We start from the raw sequence: 24,822 nt of genomic DNA, 5'->3' as shown, positions 1-24,822 counted from the left end.
ATTGTGTTGAGTTAAACCGAGGGAAATCAACTGCTTAAGGCTATTTTGCTACTATTCCCCTAATACTGCTTGCGACTTCACTTGAGAACCGTGGTGAATATCTTCATTGCATTTCATTGAACCCTTTGCATTTGGGCACAATTTTCCCCTAACTGTTGACTGACACACTTTAACGTTCTCAGTCAGCCCCCTTCGTGAATTCACCTTCGTATGGCCGACACTCGTTTTGTTCGTATTGGCTGGCCGAATGGTATTATTACAGTTCGTCAGACTTCGTCTTGGAAAATCTGTGCAAAGGACTCGCTTCGTTTAGTCCTCGATGGTGCTGCTGCAGTTTTCATTGCGTTGCCTTTGCGTAAAGACGTGCGTAGAAACAACATTTTGTGCGTGAACAAAATCGAAACAAAACCCAAAATAAGAAAAAAAAATATTTCACATTTTTCGTCCAACAAAAACAAAAAAAAAGATCGTCAAAAAAGGAGGACGTTTCAACCGCACAGATTGTACTCTTGTGCTTGTCTCGTTTTCGGGTTTCTGTTTTTTTTCTTTTATGCAATTTAAACTGTTCTTATGTTTTGACATTGGCCCATTCCGATTTTTTGCTACTAAACCAAAAACCAAGGACCCGGTACATTTTTCATGTCCATGTTCCTACTTCTTGTGAGTGTTGTTGTTGCTTTTGGTGTGTGAAGACGCTGTTGCTTCTTATGTCTGCCTATCGCAGAGTAACGGACGGTGTGCGTGTGTATTTGTGTGTGTGTGTGTTTGTGTGCAGTCACGTGTTCTAAGGTGATTTTAACGAGTTCCGTGATACGCGAAATAAGATAAGAAACCAAGCAAAAAGAAAATAACCAAACAAAACAACTACAAGAAAAACGGAAACTCGCATGTGTTTAGCTCGAAGGATTTTCTCTTATGCTCCTGCTGCTGCTGCTGCACCATAAACAAATCTACCAAAAATTGCATAAAAATTGTTTTATGCCAAAAAAAGAAAATGTGCACATCCATATAAAATTGCAGTCATGTGACTACCATTAAAAGTTTTCGAAAAAAAAAATACAACTGCAACTGCAACTAGAGAACTATTTAAAATCAAAAAGGTGGGAATATATATAAATACATATGTATGTTTATCTAATTGCTTAAGATCATATCTGTAGCACAGAATTTTCGAGAGAGAAAATAATCATATGTTTTAAACCCATTCTTTTGTTTCGACATTTTTTGTTTTTTAAACAATTTTTTAGGCAGGCAAAACTGAGACTTAGGGGTCAAAATGAACTTTTTCTAATGAATTATGATGCGCTGAGTCCTCAACCGTTGCCGATATTTTTTGGTTTCATTTGATTAAAGATATGTGGTTTTTTAAAAGTTTTAAGGTCAAAAAGACTTTGTGACATCTAATTTTTCTCAAATCTATGATAAAGCTGGTTTTCAAAAAAAACTAGCAACTAGTTTTGTTAAATTTTGTTATTACCAAAGTAAAATTCCTACCTTCTTAAAGCCACCTGAACACTAAATTGGGCTACTAGTTTAATGTGATTTTATATATAAAAAAAGTGTCTTAAAGATGGACTTAAACCATTAAGCTATTACTGCATGACTTGCTAATTTTATATAACTTATGATTATATCTCATCCGGAATAACTTATCATCAATAGCCAAAGCCAATTGCCAGGATAACCTTTCACCAAAAGCAAGTAGTGGGCGTGTCCGTTCACAATTTCCGTTAAACAAAACTTGTCAATTGCACATAACAACGGCAACAAAAAAAGTTGCTTCTCTCATGCAACAATTTCTTGAGTTCTTGCTGTGCTTTTTTTTTTTTTTTTTGCTTTTTTCTATCCTTCTGCCACAGAATGTTTTTCGGTTCGTTTCATGGAAAATGTCAAATACATAGCATAGTAGTTTTTTTTGGTTTTTTTTCTTTTATAGGGGATGTGTAGCTTAGTCAGCAGAAAAAATGGAACAATCAATATTTGATTGACTGATTGATATGTGGAATGATTTATTGGCCAGGCCTTAAAGGCCAAAAAATTTGAGAAACTTTTTTGCAATGTTTTGAAACAAGGACAAAAAAAAAATAAAGTAGAACGAAAGTAAAGAGAAGTAAAATGTATTCCTTTTGCCCAATCTTCGTCTGAGATGGGTAAAAAAAAACTTTCTTTCGCGTAAATTTTTATGTGGCAAAAGTAAATAATGAAAGCTATTTAGCACAGCCGAGAGGCACATTAAGTTGTCGCCGGGATTATCCATCCTGCAACCGAAACAGGGCAAACAAGCAGCCAAATAAAAAAAGGAAAAAAGAACCGAGAGCAAAAAAACAAACGTGATACGGCGAAACAAACGTACGGAAAGGGAAAACTGTGACAGGCGTTTAATGAGCTGTGCCCCGCGATCCATGGTGCTCATGACCCGCGGGCAGACGTCCAGCTACCGATTCGCTTTAGCACCATCCTCTGCCTCTGTGCTTTGTCTCTCTGCCTCTCTGCCAGCCATGTATCTTGTTCTCTTAAAGAAATTTCAACAATTTTTTACTGCCACCTGCAACGGCGTCACATTCTTCTTATGCCATGGCGTTTTCTTTTATTTTTCTTTGGGATGGTTTTTTGTGTTATTCTTTTTGGGTCCTCTCTGTCTCTCTCTTTGGTGGGGTTAACACTGCTTGCCGTGTCGTCGCTTTTTTTCCATCTTCATCTGCCAATTGTGGCCGCTCTGGTGGTTACCTGTAGCTTAATTAGTTTAACCTCACTCCATGTGAGAAAAGACTCTTTTTTTCGGTAGGATTTTGTTTCCTGGAAGAGAAGTGAATTATGAAAAACTTTTCCTTCATAAAGTTTTTTAATTAATTCATTTTATTAAAACCAAGAATTTAACGATGAAAAAATAGTTAGAATCTATATATGAAATCTGTTAAAGTTGAATAAACATGTACATTACTTAAAATCTTTGTAGTCATGTTAAACGGACGACGTTTGCGCTCTAAAGTATGCAATATGCATTTGAAGGACTCGCTTTTTGAAAGATATTTTGAACTAAAGATGGTCCTCAATGCCATTTCCAAGAATTTAAAATATATAAAAAAAAATTAATACTTTTGTAGCAAATTTTTTCTCATTGTTTGCAAGTTGAAATTCATTATTTGAATTGTGGTTGAGGTTAAAAATATTCTTCTATCTCAAATTGATATAAAGCTAAATGCATAAACAATTTTTAATTTGATTTTGTTTTTTTGCTATCCATTGCTTATAGTTTGTAAAAAAATTTTTTTTAGCTTAAGGCGTTGCTGGTTGACATTATTTGACACCAATTGCCATGAAAGTGGATTTGACTTATTTCAATAAATATGAATCCTGTGTTTCTTCTAACTTGTATCATGGAAATGTAACATTAAGCAGAACCTTTATTGATAATGGATTTAAATAGACAAACCTTTTTGTCACAAATGTATACGAATTTAACAAAAAGGATAATCGGAATTTAAGTTAGTAAGTCGTCAAGCCGTTTTCAGGGTATGAAGCGTTTAAAAGTTTCATACTTCCTGTTACATACAATTTGCATCACTCTCTGAGTGCATGGTATAATAAATATTCATAAATATACTTTTCGTTTTTTAAATGACTTGATTATGATATCATAGATTCTACATGAGCGTTAGTTGACGGCATGTCATCCTAGCACACAGGCAAACGTGACGAGAGATTAATTAAGAATGAACCAATTAACTCCGCAGAGTTGCATGGCTTACAAAATAACTTCTCCTCAAGTTCCCTCTCTCCTCTGGCAAGTCCCCCCGTTAATACAATGGCATAGCCTGGGAGCCTGTATCCTATCTTCTAAAAGAGAAATTCCTCTCATACTCCAACGTATTCAGATTAACGTCTTGATTTCTCTCTCGGATACAGATTTGATTACCTACAAGCACTATTTTGTGGTCAATTTCTACCTGCAGGTAGTGCATTTGCTTAATAAACCTATATTATATTCTTAAGTAAGACTTCAAAATGAAAAAAATATTCTAAAAAAATAATAATAATTTTGTATACGAAATAGCGAGTTACGGAAACAAGAAAACAAATGAAGTCAAATTTCATCCGAGAAGATGCAATGAGTAAACATTTTTCATTCATTTCGACACTATTTCACTATTCTCCTTTTGTTTTTATTTCATAGCTTTTTAATTGTGTATGCAATTGTGAAATCTGCTAAGGGTAAGGGGTAAGAACAGATTGGAGAAAAAAAACAGGCGCAATAAACAAAAAAGTTAATCCTATAGCCAAAAATTTTTCTTTGTTTACCTAACTTGAACTTTACATGTCAAAACTTTAACCTTACATGTTAATATCAAAAAACCATTTTAACATTAATTTCTTTGACCCAATTTAAATTTGAAGATTAGTCAAAACAAATTGACTTTTTGTTAAATGACTTGAACGCACACAAAAATATGATGATAATGCATTTGAAAAATGGGTAAAGAATGAATTTACAATATCGAAAGTATTTTGTCTTTCTTTCTTTTGCAATTTCTATAATGTCACTTTTGATATTCATCATTGTGCAAACTCCAGTTGAGCTGAATTCTGCTATGTTTTGCCTATTTGAACTTATATATATTTTATATTTGCCACATTGGCAATTCTTCATTCTTATCTTTTGGGAAGTTTTTTTTTCTTCTATAATATTGAAAACGGGCAAAAACTTTACAAATTTCGCATGGAATAAAGTTTTTGTTTTTCCTATGCGTGTGTGTGTGTATGGGTGTTTTTTTTTCTTGTGGCCCATAAGCAAAACTTTGTCCATATCAGAGCTGCTACTTCTTTTGCTATGGAGAGAAGGAAAAACCTTTGGGGCGATTGAAAAATATTTTCATATGTAAATTTGTTGTTGTTGTTGTTTTTTCGTATTGGTGTTGGTGTTATGGTTGGATGGGTTTCTGGGTTCAGAGTTTTAGGTTTTGGTTCTCTTGGTAGTGGCCAGAGCCCATATATCGATATTTGTATGTATGTGTGTTTGTATATGTGTATATGGATTTGTGTTGCCTACTTTCGGGCGTCTGCCGCATCTCAAGTGCAACAGCAACAAATAATAAATTTACCCAGGCATTCGCTGAGTGGAAAAGACTCTGTCCCTTTCTTACTTACTCTTTTCTCTCTCTTTCTTTCTCTGCCTCACTCATACACTTACTTACTCTTTCCATTTTAGTCTTTTGGTCTACCTAGAAAGTTGCATTCGAGTTTTCTGCGGTTGTGAAAATTTTGTGGCATGTGGAAATTTATTTCATAATCCGTAGGAAGAAAAAAAAACCTCACACACACACACATATATATAAAGTTTTCTTCCGTTTTCTAGTATGTATGTGTGTGTGTGTTTGTGTCTTTTGCATATGAGAACTGAGCACAACATGAGTGGCTCGCCTAAGCATGTAATTTATATCCTAGCTCCCTAACAGTATCTCTATCTCAATGCAGTTATTGGAGCCACATACCTACTCCTATACATAGCTAGAGTTGTTTTTTTTTCTCTTGCCATAAATTTGTTTCCTTTTTCCAACTACGTTTCCATACTCCTTGCCATTTTATTTGACCACATAAATTGTTTACCAATTTTCACAAAACTTCCTCGTCTTCTTGTTTGCTCTCAATCTCAATGGTAAAAGCCATTTCAAAGCTCTTAAAGTTACCTTTTGATTTAGCACCCAACAATGCAGTAGCATTCACTACCAACATTTTGCCTGGCTTTTCTTTTGTCTCATTCGAATGATTGCTAAAACTGTTTTGTAAAAATCCGACAAATAGTTGGTAGAAGATATTCGAAGCTTTTGGAATGCTTACAATATTTCACAACATAAATTAAATTGACTCTTTTTATGTTATTTAATTGGTTGTTGAAATTGAAAATGCCTTTCTGATTGAATTGGTTTTTATCAACTGCTAAATAATTAAATGAAAACAAGTTCAATTGAAATTTTATTGTCATAACGAAAACTGAATTATACTTTAGTTGATACAATTTTTTTAATTAGATATTTTGAATCTGATTAGTCTTAAAATCGGAACAATATATTGCTAAAGACTCCTATTAAACTGTATTTAAATATATTATTGACAATTTTGAAATTAACTGGATCCATAAAGCAAATATAACACTGAGTTTTTAATGTTTAAAACAAAAAAATCAGGTTACTTTTAATATGTGACAACTTCTAGATACTGGAAGTTGTCAATGAAGTTTCCTAAAAAAAAATAATACACTTTGTTTTCAGATTGAAGTATTTTTTTTAATAGTAAAGAATTATAATTATTTTGAGATGCCAAAAATAAAACGTAAATTTTTTTTTTAAATTGATGACAGTTTTTTGAATAGTTTTCTCTATATTTTAGCTTTGGTAATAAGTTTGAAACAATCGAGAATGAAACTTTTAATTCTGAATTTTTTGACTTCCAAGTAAATTTTTTCAAAATCTTTAAACTTACTAAACACATAGGTGTATATGTGTAAATCTTATCAAGAAATTGTAAACCGCGTTGAACTAAAAAAAAACTGCATGTCAGAACTGCATGCCAATATATGAAGAGGGCCAATATAAGGGGTTTTCATACATTTTTTTTGACCTTCGGCTTCTAACATCTTACCTGTCTTATAGGTTATTAACGTTCCCCTCGAATGTGATATTTTCATTCAGATTGGCTAAGAAATAGTTAGACTTGACTTTGTCACCTCACAAAAAGTTTTTTTTTTTTTTTAAGAAGGAGCCCGAATATAGTCACTCTCTTTATCGTCCAAAGCTTTAAGCGTTTTTTAGTGGCCGCAGTTTCACATCTTCACAGTTCAAAATTGTATAAATTTTAAAAGAAAAAATACAATTTTTAAATATCTGTTATTTTAATACAAATTCAGAAAGTTTTGACCAATTTGTAAAAGAAGGTAACAAGTTTCTTCTTAAAAGTAATTAAAACGGATCTCAAAAGTAGTAGTTTCAAACTTCCAAAGAAATGTCACATTCTGCTATGTTGAATAACATACATTTTGTAACATTATCCAAGGCGTATGGAAGTCCAATTTTGATATGCTCTTTCTCGATTTAATTCACTCGAGAAATTTGTCTAGTTGCTTTACCTTTCCTTTCCAAAGTTTAACTATAGCTTCGTAAAAACGTGCCATAATCCTGTTTACGTCTAGAGTAAAGCCCTTAAAGCCTGACTGCCATAAAAGCAGTTGGCCAAAATGGAACAAATTTTTTTCGCCAGTTCTGTTTTGTTTCCATTTCTTGCCCCGGTTTTTTTTTTTTGGCATAGTTTACAAATGGCAGCCAAGTGGTCAAGTCAACTCAAAGGAAAACGGTTAAAGAAGCAGCCCCAAAAAAGCAATTAAAAAACAAAAAAAGACATGAAAAGAAGAAAAGATGCAGCACTTTTGCCTAGCGAGCAATTTTTGGTATCTGTTAGTAGTTTTCACTGCCTCTGTCTCTTTCTCGCTCTCTGTGTTAGTAAGCGGCGGGTAGAGCGAATGCAATTTGCAGTGTGAGTGTGTGTCTGTGTGTGTGGCTGACCTGGTCTAAACTGAACTGAACTGAGCCAAACTCAACCAAACTGAGGTCTTATCGCAGTGAGAACAGGCATTTGGCCTTTGTTTGTAACTCTCGGTTCAGGTTAAGTTTTTGTCAATGCATAAATTAAAAAAGTTAAAAGTTTTGGTCTTAATGAAGCTAAAGCAATTAAGAAAAGGTTTTTGCAAAAACTTAATGGACTGGACAAGACAACAAATATTTTACAATGCGCATACAAAGGGGGAGAGAAAGAGAGATGAAGGCAAACAAAAATAAGGACCTCTTCTCTCTGAGTGGGGGGAGAAGGGATGGAAGGAGGTTAGAAGCCATATAAGATAGATATATGCTTACCCTAATATAATTTGCTGCCATAAAGGATTACAACTTGTTAAAGTTTCCTACCATGTTACCCCCAGAACTGACCAAAAAGCAGATTATTATAATCCGATTCTTTGTCTTTTTTCTTCCTGTTTTTTTGTTTTTTTGTGCATATTTCTCTCATATGAACATTTTTTGTTCAGCTTTTCGTATGTTGGCTCTTTTGTGTAATGGCAAAGTGTTTTTTTTTTTGTTTTTTACTTTTTCTGTGTATAGAAAATCGCTGCACTTTTCTTTATAGTTATTACTTTATACAGCAATTGTTTGTGTTCTGATTACAAAATTGCTTTCAATATATACAAATTTTTTCTGTGGTTAACAAAATATCGAAAAAAAAATCTACAAGGAACGCGAAACTCACTTTGGCACACCTGCCAAAAAGGATCCTGACCAGTTAACTGCTGCAACGAGCCCCCTCAAGTTGAGTTGCAGCCAAAAGTTTAACACATTAAGAACTGATGTTGGTTGTTGTCTAGGTCGGGGGAGGTTTCGGTGGTGTTCCCCTTTCCACTTTTTGGCTTTTTCTTTTTGTATTTTATTGGTCTTTGCATGAAAGTTGCTTGAACTTGATGTGGTAGGTATAAAGGCTTTTATGTAATATCATAAATTCAGACAACAATTTCCACACGAACTCTGAGATTGAGAAAGTTTTGCAGAAGAAAGCAAAAGTTTGCAAGCGAAAAAAAGGAATTATAATTATAATACGCCTTTTGTTTTTTTTTTCACTAGATAGTGAAGCTTTAACCAAAATTATTTGAGATATAAATAAGAAAAATAAAATAACAATTTAATCAATTTTACTGCAAATATAAAACACCAAAATCGAAATTCTGATTACAGTCGAGTCTCGATAAATCGTACCCCGCTAAATGGAAAACCTCAATAACTGTTGGTCCCTTGAAAAAACTTCGTCCCTTTATAAGTCTTGGGGTAAACCAAAACTTCTACTATGCTAACTTTGAATGTTTAAAGGCCTCTCAAAGAAACATGTACAGTGGACTTTTTTTTATACGTATGTCTTTATATACATATACATCTTGGATTAAAGTTCAATAATATTTTTAACCAAAGCCAAATAAAACAATCAATAAATACTAATTACATATCGTTTCTTACAGATCGCATAGAATACAAATTCAATCAACATGAGGTTTCCACATAATTGTTATCAAACTATTTTGGCCACAATAGCATTGCTGGTGACAATCACAATTGGTAAGTAAAAAATAATGTTTTCGAACTGTGACTGACAAAATTATTTCAATTCATGAATACTTAAAACTCATTCAGAGTCATTCACCATCTGAGTGATCAATTTGGTTCAATTAGAGTACCAATTAGCATGAAGAGTCAATCGCAATTTTCGACTAAAAACTTGTCGTCAATCTTCATGAAATGTCAACAAAAAAGATTTGAAAAAAAAAGAAAACAAAATAAAGAGCAATCGGACATGAAATATAAAAGCAATGAAAAGTTTTACACAGATTTATGCATATTAATTTGCACAATATAATTTATACTTCAAATTATGCTAATTACGTGTAATTAAATTTCATGTCCTAGAAATACGGTGTGATTAAAATTTATGCGAAATAACAAAAACCAAATGAATTAAGCAATAAATTTAATATGTATACAAATATATACATACAAATATATATATATCCATAATTATAATGAATAGAGTGCATTTCCCCTTTTAGTCAATGACCTTTAAAATTATGAAATGTATATTTGATTTTTGAGCAATTTGTTTATTGAAATTAATTGCCCGATTATAGAAACTCATTCGAATAATTTCACAATTTCATCAAAAACAAAAGAATGAAATTACAAAAAAATCACTAGGTATAATATTTCGTTTAAACTATATTTGGCCATTGAAAAATTTTTGCTACAAAAATTTGCACATTTCCAATGTAGTACAAGTTTTTATCATACCACGTTATTTCATATGAAAAATGCATTGACAATAAAATAAAGTGCATTATAATCATTTTATTAAAATGAATAATAAATCATAAAATATAAACCTTATATACATATTAATAGCCTTGCAAGGGGTATACTGATTTTCATGACATTTTGTAACTAGATAGAAAAATTATAAGACAGTTGTGAATTTATAAAAAGAGTCTCATTAATTAAATTAGTCGAAAAGTTCTGAGTAAAGCTAAATTCTTGTCTGTATGTTCCACAAAATTTAAACTGCAATGTAGATAGATTGAAACAAGAATTTCAATTTGATTTTTTGCTTTAAAAATGAAGAATAAAACAATCACTTTACAGTGCTGGACGAAAAAAATGTCTACTACCTCAACCATAAAAATCAGTTTCTGTTGCTGTGCTCAGCTTTGAAGGCGATATATCTACCAGGCCTTAAGACCCTCATAATTTGATCTATTTTATTAGGTTTCATGGGCGTTAGTTTCTTATAAAGTGCTTAAAACTTTCCGTTTCTATTTTTTTTTTCCAAACACGGCATTTGGCATTTTTACTAAAGATAGCTTAAAAATCAATTACATTAACAATGAGTGTAAAATTGAACACAAAGTGAAGTTAAGAAATTAAACATTCTTGTATAACTGATTTGCTGTCAAACAGTTGCATTAAAAGTGAAAATATGATTTTAAAGGTTAACGCGATAGCCGTTTCTATTTATTCTTCTCACGAGAAATTACTTAAAACTATCAATTGTTGAAATTTTAGATAGATATATCTCACCTTTTTTGTCCTGTAATCTAAATGGATATGTCTTCTCTCTTATTAAATAATAACACCTAGTCGGTGGCTCAATGAAGACCTACTAAATCTACAATTCTTTTCCCCCTTGATGAAGCAATACTGAAAGGTAGTTTCGTCGGGTTTAATGGAAACGATTATGGTTAACGAATAATTTTTTTCTTATTAAACAATAGCTTGTATAATCTGAAAACTCGTTAATTACTCGCATTCAAATACAAAAGATTCAGTTATCCAAATTCTCCTGAAACAAGCAAAATCGAATAATCGAATGAGAACTTAAAAAACACTTCACATGCGTGTTTTCTTGCGACCGAATGAATAAATATATATTCGTACAAAGCCATTGAAACGTAGATCTCTTGAAGTTTGGTAGTTTAAAGATCTTGACATTTTAAAACCAATTGAATTATAATTGTAAATATAATAATTACCTTTAACTTTTTCATCATTTAAGTTCTATATTTTGTCTCAAATTCCGAACCTTAACCAGTAATTTTAAAGTTTGACTACTTCATTAACTCAGATTTTAAACCTCATTTATTCTTTTCACTAAACTCAAAGCTATAAAATTGTTAGAGTATAAAATTAGCAATGCATCAATAAAGTTAAATGGGGTTTTTTTTCAGCCGATTGTGGGATCAGGCGAAATGCATCAGAAAATTTTGCATTATTGATAAATGGGTAGAAATCTGACATAATCTACTATGGGAGAGAAGTAATAAGAATGGAGGTCGGGTCGTCAGGTGCATAACAGAATGTGGCCAGAGTAATTTTCGCTTCATGTATGTGTATGTATCAATGCGTGTGTGTATGTGTGTGTGTGTGTGTGTGTGTGTGTGCGTATTGTTGGGGTATATGAGCAACCATTTTCTATTGTGCGCCAGGAATTTGCCACGTAAATATTAATAATGTTTATTAACTATTTACCAGACTGGCAAGAGCCAAAGCAGCAACAGACAATGCCATCGACGTATATATCCTTGCATATATTCTAGTGCTAAACTGTGTAGGATATGCCTGATTGCCATCCTGCCCACCCTGATAATTAGTGTGTTTTTAAAACAATAACATGCCGTTAGTGTTTAAATATGCTGATAAATTATGAACGAACTTTTCGCACGTGTGCGACCCGCATGAAAATATATATAGGTTGTATGTATATATACTCCAACTAGAAAATATATGTATGAATATTTCGAATGTATACAAAAGAAAATGGAAAAATATATGTACATACATGTAGATTATATATGAATATACATATAAGTATTAAGAAATATTGATTGCTTTGCATTTGCATTTCAATAACATCAATTTTCATTTGTGCATTGTTTGTCATTTGATATTAAAAACCATTTAAAACCATTATTAAAATGGTAAAAATAATAATGTTTTGCAAAACTCGTTTAGAAAAATTAATTCATATGATTTTTGTCTTCAATAAATTTATCATAATACAAGAGCGAGCTGTTCAATAAATATTTTATGTTTAAAAACATATTTATGGTAACCATTATCTGATTAAAGGTCGTACCTTTTGGAAATTTAAGTCAAACCTTGCATTTAATCCGGCTCGAAGTCAATCTACTAAAAGAAAATTTTTCCAAAGGGAACACAAAAAGGTGAGAAGCTGTACAGCTATTTCAAGAACCACCAAGTTCTATCATCAGCAGTTTTTGCTAAAGAACTCGGATTTCGATATTGCAGGCTTCGGCAATCTTTTTTTGCTTCTTTTGATTGCAATTCCCAACTAGTTTTAGCGTTAAAGACATGGTATGGCTATGGCTAGAGTTTGTTGCAAAATTCTACAAATTCTATGATCAGCAAACTTCACTAATGAAGTCCAAAATTACAATGGTTTCTCCATTTCCTAAATTCTTAAACTAGTTAAAAATTAAAAGTAAACAAAGCGAAACCCGATTTTGTTCTTAAGAGTATGATTGAAGGCAAGGTGTGATTTCAAGAAGGTCATTCTCAAGATAGGCATATTGAAAGTTTCGACATTTATTAATTATAATCTTATGCATCCTTTTTCTTAGAGAATGTCGAGCTAATTTTATCTATACAGTTTCTCCTGACAAAATCAGAGATTAGTAAACAATTGGGAAGCCATATAAAAATGTTTTTTTTTAGCTATTTTAAATGACAATTGATTTTTTAAAAAAGATTCTCAATGCATAAATTTTAAAGATCCAGGTGGAACGGCGTATTAGACTATGTTTTTGTGCTTATTTGAAGAATTTTGTGCGGTGATAGCACAAATGAACACTTATGAACTCTTATTGTAAGTCGTTTAAGATCCTTTTCTTTGTATTTCTTCGAGAGTTCTTTGTCTATAGAATATGTGCCACGTACGACAGAATTCATTCATAAAGGTGAATAAGTTTTAAGTTAGGTATAGATAAAGAAAATTGTCATATCAACTTGATTTTTCCTCATTTTTTCAAATTGTAAAAAACACTTTAACCTTTGCATTCTTTGCAATTTTCTTTGTAATTTCTTATTGCAAAAATCTGTTGCTCACTCGGGACACGTGCATTGAATTTGTGGGGCCAAAAACCTTTTGGCAAACCTACGGTTATATGCATGTACATATGCAAAAAAAAAAAAAAAAATAAAAAACAGAGGAACAATAAACTTAGGAACGAGTTTTGTGCACAACCCACGCCATCAATGTCTTGAACAAAATGTGTAGCCTTGTGTCAAAGTCGACACAAAAACGTTTATTAATCTGCCATTATCGGGCAAACTCAATGCACTCCCATGTAGACGACAAGTCTAGTGCTCAGTTAACTCCCCCAGAAAAAAATAAAAACCCAAACGGAGCAAAAAAGAAGGCAAAAGCAAATGCCTTCTTCGGGGACCTTTTCAGGCACACACAATTTACACAAGGTAACCGATAAGAATCTTCACCACGCACTCGAAACAATAACAACAACAATAATTGCAACATACAAAGGGAATTGTCGCCAACCCACAAATTCAAATCCCTAATTACTTCTTAGTCTAGGTCGGGGTCGAAAATCGGTGGAGCACTTGATATAGGTTTAATAACCACAAACACAAACTGTTAGTTTTTGTATTTCTCATTTGGATACCCTGTAAAGCAATTGCAATATGAAGGCAAACAATTTTTTTTTTTTATGATATTGGTTTCATAAGTGAAAGATGGCTAATATATATATTGTTGCTTCAAAATCATTTTATATCCAAACCTGCTTTTATTTCCTTTAAAGAAAGTTTACCTTTGTCTTTCTTAAGAACTTTTATTTAAAAATTAAAATTTTAGAAGTTAGCAAATCAAAAAAAATCACTAAAATATAGGGTATATTGAAGTCGTTGCTTTAATATTCCGCTTTATGTTGTTCTTCTAATGTTTTCTATTAACCTTGACGCCCTTGCAAATTTGTCACATGGGGGAAATAATAAAATAATGTAATTTTGTTATTACAATTGTTGGTTTTTTGTTTTTGGTAATGTGTCTTAATGTTTTATTGTGTTTGGTTTGTATTTTTTTTTTGCCTGTGGAAATTGACATTTAATTAGAGTCAGGGGGAAGTCAAAGAGGAAATTAGTGGCTATCATATGAATGTGATTTATATTGACTGTAAATGAGAATTAAATTGCAATAGGCGGTAGACATTCGTTTTGATTGTTCACTTTATGTTCACTTTTTTTTTTTTTTATTGATTTTCCATATTGTTGTGATATGTGTAATACCATGTGCAGGTCCGGACTCCGGATTAATAGAACGACAAGTAGTTTTATATGAAGTGATAGAATGTGATCTTTTATTAACGTAACTTGATATGTTTAAGAAAGAATGACTTGACCAGTAGACACTTCAAAATAATTGAACTAGGCAAAAATATGCCAGGGTATATTACATAAGTTATACTTATATATATAATGGGTACAGTATTTTTAAGGTTGGAAATGAATGAAATGTATACTTATATAAAGGTCACCTATATTTTAAGCGCTAGATCCTTCTTCATTAGCTCCGCAGATCCAGCAGTTCGAGTGACTATAAAGCTGTGGCAATATAGGGAAAACAATTTTAAAAAATCAAGAACTTTTCTTTTAGTTTTTTAATGTATTTTCTGTTGTATTGAAACTCTTAAGAACTATAAAAACAATTGGTAGAACTGAATTCATTTATATATTTTTTCAAATCATTAATTTATTAGTAAAATCGGCATTTGAAATATATAATTGGACTGCCAATTCAAGCAGATGCACTCCTGCTTAAAATTTCCGTGTAAAACAATTTTTACTAATGACTACCTAAAAGGGAAAAACATTGTGATTTGTGCCCGTATATCAAATTATGATAGAAATTCTATGTACTTTAAAAGGTAGAGCTCTTTCAGATGTTAATCAAATACATATTGCTAAAATCAGATTAATGCAGCTTATAATAAGCTTATCGTGAAATTTTATATATCTTTGTAAACAATTCATTGTCTTTCAAAGAGTAATTAATCAGTGATTTAATCAGTTCTTTCAGAGGCTTAAATTGGTAATGAGTTTTCCAAATTAATATTTGTGAATTTTTTATTGATTAAATTTTATTTGTAGTCTAATCTTTCAATCATTTATTTCTATATTTTGCCGATGAAAGTTATAATTCGTCTTCAGCGTTAAGCCAACAAACAACCAACCAGGTCACAAATTGTCACGTCAAGTGACGTTTAGTATCTCTTCCTTATCTCACTTCTTTTTCCTGGCATCGTTACCGTTTATTGCACTCTTCTACTACCATTCTCTCCCTTAACCCACTGCCACTGGTATACCTTTCTTTGGTATACCTTTCTTTGCCTTTAATTAAAGCTCAATGGAAGCAATGTTGAAGAGTGGAAAGAAAAAAAATGTAAAAGAGGGGGATAAAAAAAAAAAAATCAATCTCTGTATATATTATCGAACCAATTACAGAGGATTGCATAGCATGAACCGGATGTCACCTCCCTTCACTGCACTCGAGACAAGCAACGAGAATGCAACGCCCTCCACTGCCCCATACCTGTATCCAAGCTTCAAGCCCTTCAAAACAACGATGCTTGACTTGGCTTTGCCTTTCGCTTGGCATACTTAAAACTAACGGGCGAATCAATGGTAGCAAAATATGAATAAACTCAAGCTCTAGAGTGTGAGTAGTTGGAGATTTGGAATTTTTTGACTCGTTTCGTCTCTCCTTCTGTATGTATGCATATGTATATAAATGGTATGAGTAGTTGAAAAAGAAAAGAAAAAAATCATAGCCAACAATCCAACTATTATTGAATTTGAAATTCTATACAGAGTAGTTGGAATAGGAATGATGGAGGAGAAGGAGGAAGTGGAGCTAAGCGAATGAACGTGTATGGGATATGGTGGTTAACATGATTCCTCCATAGTTACATAAAATGCACGAAAATCTCGATGCCAACCAAAAAGGCAGAGCAAAAAAAAAAAAAACACAAAAATTGAAAACCGGAAAAAACTTTTCCAACCGCTTTTCCAAGTGTCCAGCTTAGGTTTCGAAGGGGAGGGCAAATATCTGGAAAAAAAGAGAGGGAGCAGTATCAGGGAGGAGACTTAGCGAGTTGGGCTGGTGCGATGGGTTAAGCGGCTTAATTGTTGGTAAGGTCAATTTTGGATGCTCGCGCTTTAGCTCCTATGGGAGAGAGCAAATTCCTATTGCATACTTTCAGGCGCTGGACGCAGCTGCAAACAAATTTACATAATAACAGGAAACAATTTCAATGCATACGTGTGTGTGTGTTTGTGCGTGCTTGATGTGACCATTTTCTGAAAACATCTAAAAGCTGATATTTTGTTGTTGTTGTTCTTTTTGTTGTTTTTTGTGTGATTTTCCCAGGTAAGCATGCACCGGAAAATGATGTGTTAGTTTGACAAAATGCGACATGAACATGAATTGGAAGCTCTGTGTGGGTGGAAAATCATTTCAAATTATCAGAGATTCGGTTGGACAAAATTGCTGGCATGGTTTGGCATAAACCTTCTTAAAATTAGAAACGGTTCGCTGACTTCTAGTCAAGCTTCCCTGCTTGAAATTAGTTTTTGAGACTCTTGTGAAACCTATCAAAACTATGCGTTTTATACAGTTGAGATTAGTCTGCATATCAATTTTGTAAATTAGAGTATACAATAAAAATGTGAAATTTTGAAATATGCATCACAAACATTCTACCTTTAAGCCTTCTCAATATTTCTAATTCAGTTTCATTTCTATTTTACAACCAAGATTACTTTACATCTTCATCATTCGTATTTTGATGAAAAAACTTTAATTCGTCAGAAATACATATATTACAATTTATTTAAGAATATTAATTTTCTAGAACTTAGATATTTTATCCTTTTGCCTCCAGTCAAATTTTTATAACTTCATATATTTTCAAGGCAATAAATTACTTGTTTCTCAAAAAAAAATATGAAGCTGGTTGAATACTCTACTTTCCTTAAGCATCTACCAAATAGAGGCCAGGACCTAAAAATATGTTTATGTAAATAAGTATTAGATTAGATTATTTAAACGGCACAGCCCTTGAAGAAGAAAAAATCCATCTTTAACAAGTCTCAATTGAATCGCCTGTCAATGCAAACCAAGTTTATATGCCGGAAATATGCTTACATTCTGCTTATGGCTTACAGAGTATACAAATATGGAACGTTAAGTCTGTAGTCGCATCTTCTTGAAGTTCATCCTGCGAATGTTTTACACACACTTTCGATTTTTTATTGCCAGCGTCTTTTGCGGCTTTCGCCGCCATTCGTAGGGACTGATTTTGATTTCAACCGAGAACATAAATTTTGAAAACCACACGCACACAAGCATACACATAAATATTTTAGAAGGGTTTGAGTAAGGGCACTTTCACAGCCAAACTGATTTATTCAATAAATCACACACATACACACACACACAGACAGAGAGACATGAATATATATATAAAGAAGTTAGTGGTGCCATCTCACCTGACTTTAATGTTTAAATTTTATCTGCATCTTTGCGTTCGTCCCCAAACAGCAGGACACATGTCAATAAAGCAAGAGAAAAAAAAAGAAAAACAGGCACCAAGGCATCAGTGCCATCAAAGTGAGTGTATAACTAATGCAAGATTCAGATATAGATATATCTATATACATATATATCTATCAGTCACTCTATCAACAGAAACTTAAATGACAGAGAATGTACATCAAATGGCAGTCAATCCTTTCGCGTGACTGAAATTTTCGACTCTTTGTCACTTTTGTTGGCAAGAATTCGGTTAGATGGCAGATGGAAGGGTAAAGAGTTGTAGTTTGGTATCACATGCTCATCTTCTTGTTAGCACATGGCATCACGTGTGTGTGTGTATATCTGTGATGCCTTGATAAATGCTTCTAACGTGCCTGCCATTTAGGTTGTTTTGTTTTTGTCTGCCTTTTTTTTTGACTTCCCTTGTATCCTTACCTTTTTGCCCTCATTTAGTATACAATACTTTAGCCTCTTCTCGGAAACTGTGTGACAAGTGACTAGGCTTATACCATAGATACAGAATGTCTTCAAAGGGCTTACATCAGGTCTTAAGATACGTTGAAAAAATTTTAAAATCATATAAACATTTGAAATCAAAAAGTTAAAAAACTTTAAAACTTTAACTTCAAGTTTAGCTTTAATTCTAGAATAAAACTGGACCAAGATTTGTTTCTGCTTCAACTTGACCTCAAAACACAAATTGCATTTGTCCAACTTTACTTTTACTTATACAAAAAGCCTTCCCTAAGGCATATTTACCTGAATGAACATAAAAATAAAACCCCAATTCTTTCATGGTTGTACAATACATGCATCAAACATCAGACAATTTGACATGGCTCACACACCCAGACACACAAATACACATATCATATCAAACACATACACAAAAACAACATCAAATGGTGTATAGCACGGTAGGGACAATTACCGTTGAGGCCATGAGGTTGGAACCGCAAAACAATAGTTTCCTGTTTCCTGAGTGCTAAAGTTTTCATGTGTCTGGTCCTTCCCTAGCCATACACCCCAACACTTATATACACACACACACACATACAACTTCAGCACCAAAAACAAGTTTCTCCCACATGCCTATTTAATGCGCCAAATCGAGTTGTATTATGGTCCTTTTGTATATTTTTCATTATAACCTCGCATGCTTACAATATTAGGATTATTTAATATTAGAGATGGTAACGTGAGAAGAAACATTTCACAATAAAAAAAAGCAAAATTTGGTATATTAAGTTTCCTGTTGTAAGAGTCAAGCCTCCATATTTAATACCACTTTCAAGATAATCATTGTTTGATACATCACAAATTTAATATTAAGATTTTGAAGGCTCTAGGAGGAGTGTCAGAAATTGTATTAGACTAAAAAAGAATGCCTCTTTTTGCCTCTTAATCATGAAAACTAATTATTATTAACAAACTTACTTACTTAGTCTAGTTCTTGAGAGTTGAACGATACATTTAAAAATCCCCACGATATGAATAATTTTGAAAATTCATTTATCATTTGAAAATATAATAAGAAAGTAACAATAAATTATACAAATGACAAATACAAATTAAAAGGCAAATTCTTATGCCTTCATTTCTTTGTTACTAAATTCCCTAAAAACTTTGTCATCGCTAACAGAAAAAAAAAAATTAGACCGAAACATTTTTAATGCAATTTTCACCTTTTGCGGAAGCGGAGGGGGCGGATACTCTTCGTTCTCTTGCCTTGACGTAATTACTAAATACTTTTGGTGCTTACGTTCAGTCCTACCTAGGGCTAGAGATGTTGGGTAGGTGTGGTCTTTTGTCTCACTCTCTACTTGCTACTTATTTTCTTATCGTCTCGGATTTGTGGCCGCAAAATGTTTCGTGAGCTTTTTGCTGGAATTTGGCTTGGACCTGGTCTGGACTGCTCTGGTCTGGTCCGTTTTGGTCCGGTCGAGGATTGGCATTGAGACTGGGTTTCATTTTTCTTATTTGTCTGGCTATGGTTTTATTTTTTTGCGTCTCTCTCTCTTTCTCTTTTTCTACGTGTCCCTTACTCTGACTCTTTATTTTGCCTGTGGTCTATTTTGGTCGACATTCCTATAGTACAAGCGTGTGCCATGTTTATTTTTAATTAATTTTCCTTAAGCAGTCTAAGCTCCCTTTGGCAAAGTCCAACAAAAAAAAAAAACAAAATAAAGAAAACTGTTCGTTTTTTTTTTGTCGTTTTCCAACAAGCCACAACATGAGAAGAAGGAAATAGAAGAATGAAATTTTTGTGCATTTGGTTTTGGTTTTTGTTGTTGTTGGTTTTGTTGTCTGTGTGTGTGTGTGTTTGTGTGTGAGTGTCATGCTGTTGTTAATTTTTGCAATTTTCTACTTAATTTTCTAACGGGTTCTCTTGTTCCATTGGCAGCTTTTGTTTTTTGAGGTCAACACCATAAATGTTAATGACGGTAATTGCAACGAAGAAGAAGACCAGAATAGAAGAGAAGAATTGTAATTGTTCATAAGGCTGAGAACATAAGATTTATATACCCTGTAGCCATAGAAATGTTTATGGGTATATTCATTTTAATTAAGGTTAAGCATTATGAATCCTTTTTATAGAAATCAAGACAATGGATCGTAATTTTTTAAAAGTGGAAAGAAAATTTATCGAAAACTAATTTTATAGTGTTTAGAAGAACGAATTGATCCAAAAGATGGAAGACTCTTGAGTTTTAGAGCTTTCCGGCGTAACCACAAAAGTTACGTATACGCAAAGTATTTTTTATTGCCTAAGAGCAAGGGAGTTTTAGCTTCAAAGATATATATATATTTATAAACAAATCAAAAATAAAAGAGAATTATGACATATAATTAGTAAATATTTTTTATACAAATTAACATCATAACATCATAAAAATTATCTCCCCCTATAAGACAAAATTGGGTCTTAATTTTCTAAAAAAATATACTTCAGTTTATCCTCTCATAGCAACTGAAAAAAAAAAACCAGAGGGCCGGGGCTAACTTTGACCGCGTCAAAGTTTGTATACCCTTGCAAGTTTTTTGAGTAAAAGGTCTAATATTTGCGAAAGAACGGCTTAGGAAATAACGAAGTTATTGATCAAAGTCACTGTTCACCACCGATTGTGCCTATGGGAGCTATATGATATAGTCGCCCGATCTTAATCAAATTTGGCACAGTCATTAATAGTTATGCTAAACTGAGAAATATAAATTTTTATGACAATTGCTTCAAAAGTAACGAAGTAATTGACAAAAGTCACTGTTTTCGAAAGATCGTTCCTTTGGGAGCTATATGATATAGTCACCCGATCTTGATCAAATTTGGCATAGTCGTTTATATGTGTAATTAACTCACCAATATTAAATTTCACCACAATAGCTCAAAAAAAACCGAAGTTATTAAGAAAAGTCACTGTTCGTGACTTTGGCGTTTGTATGGGAGCTATATGATATAGTGATCCGATCCGGCTGAATCCGAGATATACAACGCCTGCAATATATACAAGCCTACATGCAAAATTTCAGCTCTGTAGCTCCAACGGTCTAGGAGGAGTTTGCGTTGATCCAGACGGACGGACGGACGGACGGACGGACATGGCTATTTGAACTCGTCTCGTCGTGCTGATCAAGAATATATATACTTTATATGGTCGGAGATGCTTCCTTCTATGCGTTGCACACTTCTGACCAAAATTAATATACCCTTTTTGCAAGGGTATACAAATTGTGGTAAACATAAATTATTTAACTTGTGATTTTATGTGGTAAGGAACATATTGAAATATTTCGCTAGATACAATTTCAACAATTTGCTGGACTTAATTAAAATGAAATGTCTAACCCTCATCTACTTAGACAGCGTTGCTTCTTCGTTTCTTATACGCTCGACTTGCTTATGATTATCTTCAGTTTCATTTTTTTTTGTTTTGTTGTTTTGCCTTTTATAGAAAAGTATTTGTAAAGTATGCCGAGACAATGGAGACAGGGCAGAAAAGCAAGATACCAAATCCCTCGAAACATTTTCAACAACATTAATAAATTAGTTAAAGTAATTGAAAGTTTTTTTTCTGTACTTTGTATTGTTGGTGATTTTATTTTTTTTTTTTTTTGGTCCTTTTTGTAGCATGACAATTGGTAAATGGAGAACTTATTTTCTTAGCCCTGTATTGTTTGGCTTTGCAATCAAATGGACAAATAGAATTATTGTGAAAATAAGCAGATATCGTTGAAAAGCCATTGACCGACCACTAACTTGTTCATTTTCTTCTGCTATGCCTTCCTCTTACAATGTCTTCTCTTGGGAATTGAACAAAGATAATTTAATTTTGTAGTCTACGTTGACAGACATCTGAGGCACAGAGACTGCTGGTATGAGGGGCAAGACAAGAAGGAGATAAATGAAAAACCTAAATGGTAAGAAAATGTTCTAAGATTTCCTTCAGGTGTCACCTAGGTAGGCGTTAGTTAAGCAATTAGCTTAATTCTCCCTGTCTGTCTGTCTTTTGTGTGTGTGTGTGTGTGTCGTATCTAACCATGGCTCTATGTCCAAAAGAAGCCAAGTTAATTAAGCATTGAAGGACTTACTTTATCAATTTCGGTAAAACCAAATTAATCATTTATACGCTCATTATAATTTAAACGTTGCTAATTTCAACTTAATTTACCCCATCTTGACATCGTTGGACAGTCTGTCGTCCTTTTCCCATCAGTTTTTTTTTTTATTTTTCTGGCTTGCTTGCAATGGGCGTTTAAAAATGTCAGGTCAAAGTGAAGGAAACAAGGACAAAGGAAGAGAATAAGCGGTGTAGAGGAAATTGTGAAGGCAATTGGCTTCAATTGTGCTTGAAATTTACACCATTAGCTAAGTAAAGCTAATCGGATATAAGGTTGAATGGGTAGAAAAGTGAAGAAAAAAGTGTAGGAAAACTAGCTAAAGATGAAAATATATACGCTTCACTTTCACACTGTTTATATCTATCAATTAATGTGGAATCATTTAAAATTAAGTCATTTTATTTTGAAATTATATACAGCACTAATCACCTAGTAGAAAGGATTAAGGACCAGTCAAAAATAAAAATAAAAAAGGAATCGAGTTTTGTCACATTATATTCAAATTTAATCTCTAGCATTTTTTCTGTTAGAACAAATTGATTTAAATATTTGAATTTCTAACATTTTTCCAGAGAAGTTACTCGACATTGTGAGTCGTTTGACTTAGAGTCAATTCAAGTCAAAAGTCAGTCCTGTCAGAAGTCAATTTATGAATTCTTTTAATTCAATTCATTTTTTCTAATATAAGCATTTCCCTAAATTTAGGTATCATATATCCTTTGATATATATGAGTGTTTTGTAAAATTCACTGTTGCTGTTTTGCAGCTACAACCATCTTCCTTTTGTATTCCATTTACTATCCCACAATCACTACAATATGCATTGCATTTCCTTTTCATATGAGAAAACCCGTTTTTCTTTTGGCTCCCGCTATTGCCTTGTGTACGTTCAGTGCTTCTTTCAGCTATCCTTGGTGTGTATTTGGGTGCATATTAAATAACAATATCACCTTTTGCACATATGAAATTGCCTGACATTCACAGGTCCTGGGCAATCAACAAAAGGCATCTCCTTCTTGGCCTCCCTCCTCTACAATATTTTCAGCCCGTCACCTTATCCACGTGCTGGCAAAGCAATAAAAACTTAATGAAAGCATTTTACATGCATATTTCCCTATTAAAAAATTTACGAGATACTGCAACAGGACGTGAACTGCAACAGCAAGAAATAATGGCAAAGAAAAGGAGTGTGGAGCGTCACATGGGAATTGTGTATGTTGTTGTTCTTGTTGTTGTTGTGTGTTTGTGAAATTAATAAACTTGTTGGCATTTGTAGGTACATTCCCATCCCCCACACCTTTATACCCGTTACCCCTCTCGCTGCACCCATAATAATAATCAAAGTTATTGATTAAATTTTCTGCAGTCGAAGTTTTGTCGACATTTCGATTCTTACAAAGTTTGCAAACATACAAAACACACAAATGCAAACACATACACACACAAAGACACACACACGAGGAAAAATTATTGCACAATTTTGTTGTTGCTATGACCTCAAATAATGAACGTAAAAACCAAGAGTTGCCAATAAACACGTACGTATCGAATGGCACTACGTCTAATGGGTCACTAGCTTAGAAATTGCGAGCTTACTTTTTCGGTTGTTTCTGCCATTCGAATTTGGAATTGACTTTGAATTGTTCAACGACCAAAGAAGGCATGGGTAGAGGAGTATGGGGAGTTAAGTATGTGTAATGCGTTTCTTTTTATGTATATGTGTTAATGCCATATAAAATGAAATTTCCCCATCACTAAAATTCCAATGAAATTTGTCCTGAAAATGTTGTAAAAATTACTTGCCGATAATTATCGATCGCATTGAGTTATCTGATAATGATAATTTGATTAAACTTGAGGTTTTTCATCGGTGTATTTTTTGTTTTCTGACCAATAATTGGGTAATTTTTTTTTATCTTTATAGAGCTTGAAGAGAACTACACAATAAAAAAGGTTTAACTTTATGAGAAAGTGTTTTAGATCTATCTTTCTTTTAAACCTACACAAAAATCTTGCCTTAATTTTCTTTAACATTACATTTTACTTAGGTAATGTATTGCATGATAAGCTTAAGTTGCCTTATCGTATTGCTAAATACTCTAGAATTACAAAGGGCATAAATTGTTGTGAATTTCAGATATATAAAGGGAAAAAGATTCAGAGTTAAAAAAATTAACTTATAAATAATATTTCATAGGAAAAAAAATTCTTACATTTATGTGAAGAATCAAAATTGAGGTAATAAAAAACTTCCCTTATATTCACGCTGATAAATTAGTTCAATTATATAGCTAAAGATGGTATGAAGCACGAAAGGTTTGCCATGTAGGATTAAATTATAGACCTAAATATGGACTGATCGAATAAAATTAAAGATAGGAAAATAGTTTCTGTAAACAAAAATTCTGCATAATATGATTTTAAGTTAATGACTGACTTAGAAAATCTAATATTCAGATATATGTATATTGACAAATCTATATTTTCAAAAGGTTAATAGTTCAA

The 24,822-nt window shown here is 32.8% G+C and overlaps 1 protein-coding gene across 2 annotated transcripts in view; it reads left to right on the top strand.

Annotated features, from left to right (window-relative positions):
- Positions 1–1,078: 1,078 nt before the first annotated feature.
- Positions 1,079–24,822, top strand: part of LOC6643679 — a 50,907-nt gene continuing 27,163 nt past the window's right edge. For both annotated transcript variants that reach the window (XM_023176515.2, XM_047010962.1), the window contains exons 1-2: positions 1,079–1,100; positions 9,047–9,143. In XM_023176515.2, coding sequence (XP_023032283.1) covers positions 9,074–9,143 — 70 coding nt within the window. In that variant the 5' untranslated portion in view covers positions 1,079–1,100; positions 9,047–9,073. The remainder of the gene's footprint in view (positions 1,101–9,046; positions 9,144–24,822) is intronic.

Source organism: Drosophila willistoni (assembly GCF_018902025.1).
Source record: "Drosophila willistoni isolate 14030-0811.24 chromosome 2R unlocalized genomic scaffold, UCI_dwil_1.1 Seg200, whole genome shotgun sequence".
NCBI lineage: Eukaryota > Metazoa > Arthropoda > Insecta > Diptera > Drosophilidae > Drosophila > Drosophila willistoni.
The sequence above is the reverse complement of the archived record's forward strand: the minus strand, read 5'-3'. Positions and strand labels throughout refer to the sequence as shown.